The 5,826-nt window shown below is 40.8% G+C and overlaps 1 protein-coding gene across 4 annotated transcripts; it reads right to left on the bottom strand.

Moving 5' to 3' along the window:
* Positions 1-179: 179 nt before the first annotated feature.
* Positions 180-5,826, bottom strand: LOC103989805 (putative leucine-rich repeat receptor-like serine/threonine-protein kinase At2g19230). 4 transcript variants are annotated; one of them, XM_065188533.1, is made up of 14 exons: positions 5,681-5,826; positions 5,462-5,591; positions 3,637-4,192; positions 3,071-3,558; positions 2,847-2,985; positions 2,660-2,731; positions 2,506-2,577; positions 2,348-2,431; positions 2,033-2,184; positions 1,742-1,956; positions 1,550-1,676; positions 1,350-1,415; positions 1,046-1,235; positions 180-947 (listed from the first exon to the last, which is right to left on the bottom strand). In XM_065188533.1, exons 2-14 carry the CDS (start codon positions 5,589-5,591, stop codon positions 497-499), a joined length of 2,742 nt encoding a protein of 913 aa, XP_065044605.1. In that variant the 5' UTR covers positions 5,681-5,826; the 3' UTR covers positions 180-496. The 4 variants fall into 4 exon arrangements, with proteins under 4 accessions (XP_065044605.1, XP_065044604.1, XP_065044606.1 ...); XM_065188532.1 differs by lacking the exon at positions 5,681-5,826 and having other exon boundaries at positions 5,462-5,633; XM_065188534.1 differs by lacking the exon at positions 5,681-5,826 and having other exon boundaries at positions 2,348-2,428; positions 5,462-5,633.

The following is a 5,826-nucleotide window of genomic DNA, read 5'->3' as shown; positions in this document are numbered from 1 at the left end:
CCATGAGTCGGTCTCCATGAGCCAACAACACTTCAGGAGACACCTGTCACCCCAGCCTCCCTCACGAATCACACCCACATAATCCGTATGAGTTTCTCATATGGGTCCACGTCTTTAGAATAAAACTAGGCCGTGTTAACTATCTGGTCAATGGCACCAAGGCACCAACACATATCATGTAACCGTATATAAGATGAGTATTCTTCAATAATATTACAGAGATGTTACAGTGTTCAATGTTCTTATTATTCAGATAGATGATGACTTATTCCAGACGCCCAAGTATAATATTGGAACTGCTCATTGTCGCAATGCAATATGCTTTCAATCCTAGCCTTCGAAGAGCTATGGGAAAGGAAACAAATAGTGGACTGCTGATATCAGAATCAACATCATAATATACAACACACAAGAATCCAAACAATTTTAAGCTTTTACTGAAGCATGTAAACTGCGATGGAGATTGGGAGCAGAGATGATAGAAGTGACACCAAGTTCATCTTGCTGATGGACCATCTTTGTCTGATATGCTGGCACATTCGATCTCAAACGGACTGATCTGGTGCATCTCACCATGTTCTTTAAGTAGTTCCAGAGTGTTTTTGTGTTCGAGTTGGGTCTCATCAAGATTACTCTGCAGTGCCAACCTCTCTTTCAGCTGCATCACCACCTCCGTCATCGTCGGCCTCTTGGTGGAGGATTGCATGGCACAGTTGAGAGCTTCGTAGGCAATCTTCCAAGCACAATTCACATCATACTCACCTTGCAGGCTTTTGTCGACGACGTCCTCTACGTTCCCTTTCGCAAGCCTTTCGTAAACCCATTCAACTATGTGAATCTTTTCTGAACCAATTAGTATGGGAGGTTGGCCTGTGATCAGTTCCAGGAGAACCACCCCAAAGCTGTACACATCACTCTTCTCGCTGAGTTGGTTCTTCACGTAGTACCTTGAAAGTCACAGAATAATAGAATATGAAATGCCATTGATCTTAAGCTCTTAACTTGGTCGTATAAGAAGATTGCAGGAATGGAAGACATGACATACTCTGGATCAAGGTATCCAGGGGTGCCGACGACCTTGGTTGATACATGGCGACGCTCATCATCTTCAAAAGCCTTGGACAGTCCAAAATCTGATATCTTCGCCTCTAATCTTTCGTTCAAGAGGATGTTTGAAGTCTTGACATCTCTATGGATCAGTGAAGGCTTGCATCCGGTGTGCAAATACTCCAGCCCTACACATCATTCGAATCCATGAATGCATAATGAAAGCAAATAAACATCTCTCTCTCTCTCTCTGTGCGCGTGCATGTTAAAGAATGTGCAGAGAATACTTATTTGATTCAAACCTTGTGAAGCTTCAAGAGCAATTCGGAGTCGCTGTTCCCAACTCAAAGGTCTATCGCCGCGAGACTCTGATAAAACGACACGACGAGTTGTCAGTGATTCCACTGAAAGATCAATCCAATTGTTTTGTTTGCTGAGTTGATGAGGATGTGTGTACAAAAAGAGTAGTAATGTGGCATAAAGCGGAGAGTGTAGGTAGAACCTCTAAGATGCTCTTTGAGAGTTCCCTGAGACATGTACTCGTAGACCAACGCCAGGTGCTCTCCATCAATGCAGTAGCCGATCATAGAAACCAGATTCCTGTGATGCACCCTCGACAAATGCTGGGCCTGCAGCGCAGTGGGATCAACAAGATGCCGAGAATGATCGAAGCTGGAAGGCAACAGATTACCACCTCGGTGACAAACTCTTCTGATGATGTGTGAGACAGCATCTTCACAGCGACTTTAATGCCGTTCTCCAGATGGCCATAGTAGACAGTCCCAAACCCTCCTTTCCCAAGAACTCTGTCGAAGTTCTTCGTGATCTTCTTCAGCTCCGTGTATGTGAATCGTCGATTGTCGATCTGGAACGTGTATTCTTTCGACCCCTTCATGTGTCTACCTCTGGCTGTAGATTTCAAGAAGATACATACATACCATTAAACGCAAATCACAGTGTTGAATGTGCACGAAGAAGAGACTACCTTGTTGCTTTTTCAGGATGCAGAGGACTACCAGCATCAGCAACAAAATGACAGGAACTACGCAAGATATCACAATAATAGTTGATGCAGTTTTTTTCCGCTTTGCTTCGCATGAAGTGGCATTGAAACAAACATTCCTATTGCCCTCGATTCTACCATTTGAAGGATTTCAAGGTCAATTAATAGCTTTGGAGAAAAATGGTGATGAATTGCAATGCGTAATTCATGGCAAGGATTTAATTTATGTTTTATCTTGGCGTTGAATTATAAGGCATATAACAGAGAGAGATGGGAGGTTTCGAGAAGGAAATAAACCTTAAAGTAAGTGATCCATTCTGTGATTTTGTAATGAGAGAAGAAGGTACAAATCCACTCAGTTCATTGTTTGCCAAATCTCTGCTAGTAGTAGCTTCTTGATGTTAAGACTCAATAGTTTCTGCAAAGGAATCTTAGAAGTCATTAGGAATACTTACAGGTACTTCAGCGATGGCAGATATGCTAGAAAAGCTGGTATTGACCCTGTCAATTTATTGTAAGACAAATCCCTGCACAATTGACATCAGATTATTTATATTGCCAAGATTACACTACGTACCTGATATCACCTACTCCAGAATAAGTACTCACAAGTATCGGATTTCACTGAGGTTGGCAAAAGAAGTTGATATTTCGCCAGTCAAAGCACCGTGCGAAAGATTTCTGCAGAACATGTGAAACCCGTTACTGTGTTCATCCATATTCCTTTTGCTTCCTAAAATCCATACTTTCTTTTGTTTAATTGCTGCATTATCTTCATGGTAAATTACAAACTCACACTGCAGTGATCCTTGAAACTCCAGCTACATCAACAGTACAATTCAATCCATCCCAAGCATAAGCTTTTGGCATGCATGGATCGCCCATCCAATTCCTCTTCACAGCATACGTTCCTTTGATTGCCACCATTGCATCAACTGATTGAACAACATGGCAGAACGAAACAAACATAAGATACTAACAACATAGAGAAGCAATGGATGACATTTATGTCACCGTTACCATTTCTGCTATCTGATGGCACAATCGTGTTCTGCATTGCAGAAAACACCTCCACTGCGTTGAGGATGGGTGGAAGGGTGGAATCGCTTGTGGCAACAAGGGAGATGTTGTAGTGAGTGGGTGCTGAAGTAGGGTTTGTGCTGTATACAGCGCTGGAAGAAAGGTAGTCCGGGGTGAAGGGTTTGGCATCATTCAGCAAGGTTCCTCCGAGGTAGACGAAGAACTGCCTCGATTCATTCGGGAGCAGTGGCTTCAGCTCAGAGAAGTGTAGGACTGCGTAGTATTCATCGAGGCCTCGGGGTTCTGTTGTCAAACTGAGTTCCAGTTTGTTGGCGTTCACAGGGACAACTGCAGTCTTCATGACGACATGAGGTGCCTCAAAGTGATCATCCACAGGATTTTCGACTGTGAGATTAGTCAATGTCTTTGTCAAAGAGGTTGTGTCGTCAAATGGATTCCAGATGCGATCATGGGGATCGGAAGGAAACCTGTTATGTTATCAGGCGAAAAGAAAGATCAATCTCAAATGGATCAATAGCAATGCTGATGGATCTCATGTGACTGACCTCACGTAATCACCAATCCGACCCATGTCAAACCGCGACGAGAGAATGAGACTGAGTGATGCGTTCACGACAGGATAAAGAGTGCGGTTGAGTGGTCTCAGCAACAGCGAAGAGATGAAGGGAGTTCCACGACCCGTGTTTACCAGGCAAACTGATATCAGATCGGTTGTGGCTTCCATGATAGTTTCTGTGTAATACACCTTCGATCTGTTAGTCACAGTTATCGTCTTCCAAAAGTTGACGCCAAGATGGAGATCAAACTGAACGGAAGAACTATTCTTGGAATCATAGTTGCCATATAAGAATGATGTCACGATGAGATACTTAAGCCGTGGGGTCATTGATCTGAAGGTGTAGCAGTTCCGAGCTCCACTAGGGAAGCTTCTCACGGTGAGGTATCGCTGGGGGAGCTTAACTGATGCGTATACTGCGGATATGTTATGAGGATCGCCACTGTCTATGTAAGGTGCATCAGAGACGTATGTTATACGAGATAATAGCGCCATGTAAGATGCTTGAGCATCATGTCCATATCCACAATCAAGGCTGATAAACCCTGGGAAGAGATGCACGAAATGTCTTTGAGTAGAGAAGAGGCAGTAGAAAGAAGAAAATGCATGATAGTAGTTGACACAGTTTACAACAACAATATACATCAACCTAGAGCATCTATATGTTCATTGAAATATGTATATCATATTATGATACAGAAATATGAAATATATGTTTCCTCCAAGAGATAAAAGAAATGTATGGATACATACAGTCCGATTGTAAAATCAATCATTATTTAAATTTTTTTCACGATTGCTATTTTATTTCTTGTGGTTGATGGTTGAGACAAGTAGATATCAATATCTTAAATAAGGGGTGATCACAATCAATCAGCCTCTTAGGTATGAAACCAATAGGTCAATGATTGTAGACGAATTATTTTCCTAGAGGGTGTGAAGAAAATATAATAATATGATAGTAGCGGGATTATTTTCTTGGATGGTACAAACATAATAATTTGAAGATTAATTTTTTATACCTATGCTATAGAGTTAAATTGTTCCTTCTATCAAATTTCTCGACAATAAAATCAATGGTCCAATTATATTCTTATTAAATCTATAATCATCGGATTTTTTGAACTACGATACTACTTAGTTGGGAAGAGAGAAAAAACTTTGAAATCAAAAAGACTTTCAAGTATATACCAAAAAGATGATACAATATTAATGTGGTTTGATAATTCTCTATTTATATCTACCAAGAAAAATAAATTCTTCACTATATAATAAAAAGTAGTATAAGAAATTATTTTTTCTTGATTTAACTCATACCCATGGTATACTCTCTCATATAGACTCCAAAGAAGTCTCTCCCTCTCACTAAAATATTAAGACTTAATGATCTATTCATAGGAATAAATCTTAATTATTTAAGAATTCTTCTTCTTCTTATTTGGATCCTTAATACTCCAAAATATAATTAAAACTTCTAAGATATTACCAAACCTAAAACTCTACACATCAACCCAACAAACGAAAAATTCATTGGATCGATGTATGAAAGGGCCTCTCGTAGATGATATCTGAGGTGCTCCTATAATTAATATTAGTTACAAATACTATTTCCGTTGACCATGCTCGTATTCTCCTCTTAACTCTTGTAGATGATCTATGTTTCCTTGGACTGTCAGATCCATGTCTCACTACTGCTATCTACAGGAAGATGTCTTATTTGTACAGTTCCTGTAAACATTTGCATGGAGAAAACCTACGTTCAAAGAACATGGTCCGGAAAGAAGGTAAAGGGGAAGCAAGATAGAATTACTTACCGAGACCGTCCGTAAACTGACCTCCAACATGAACAGCGACCACGGAGAACAACAGAAGAATCGAAAATAGGAGGATGACGGCCATGTTCCTCGAGCTGAAGCATCTCCTTCTCCTGGCCAGTTTCTGCATCTGGTGGAAGGTTTTGGGAGGCAAATGGATCAGTCAAACGTACACAACGATGTCCAAGTTATCAAATACTAGGGGCCATGGCATCCCACCAACTAACGACTCTGCAGTAATCATGTCACATCGCAAATCTGGATCCCAGTTGAAGGCATTTTACTGCAGCGACTCGTCATAGGAGAGACTAATAAGCTCTTATGAGATACTAAAAGCCGAAGACTCGAATCACCTTTCTTTTATT

The sequence above is a fragment of the Musa acuminata genome, chromosome BXJ1-6 (genome assembly GCF_036884655.1).
Source record: "Musa acuminata AAA Group cultivar baxijiao chromosome BXJ1-6, Cavendish_Baxijiao_AAA, whole genome shotgun sequence".
Lineage (NCBI taxonomy): Eukaryota > Viridiplantae > Streptophyta > Magnoliopsida > Zingiberales > Musaceae > Musa > Musa acuminata.
The sequence above is the reverse complement of the archived record's forward strand: the minus strand, read 5'-3'. Positions and strand labels throughout refer to the sequence as shown.

Coding starts and splice junctions, on each gene's coding strand:
- LOC103989805 (XM_065188533.1), bottom strand. CDS start 5,591: ATGCAGAAACTGGCCAGGAGAAGGAGATGCTTCAGCTCGAGGAACATG. Junction 2,732..2,846: donor GTTTCAAGGATCACTGCAGT/GTGAGTTTGTAA, acceptor CATGTTCTGCAG/AAATCTTTCGCACGGTGCTT. Junction 1,957..2,032: donor CATCCTGAAAAAGCAACAAG/GTAGTCTCTTCT, acceptor TGAAATCTACAG/CCAGAGGTAGACACATGAAG.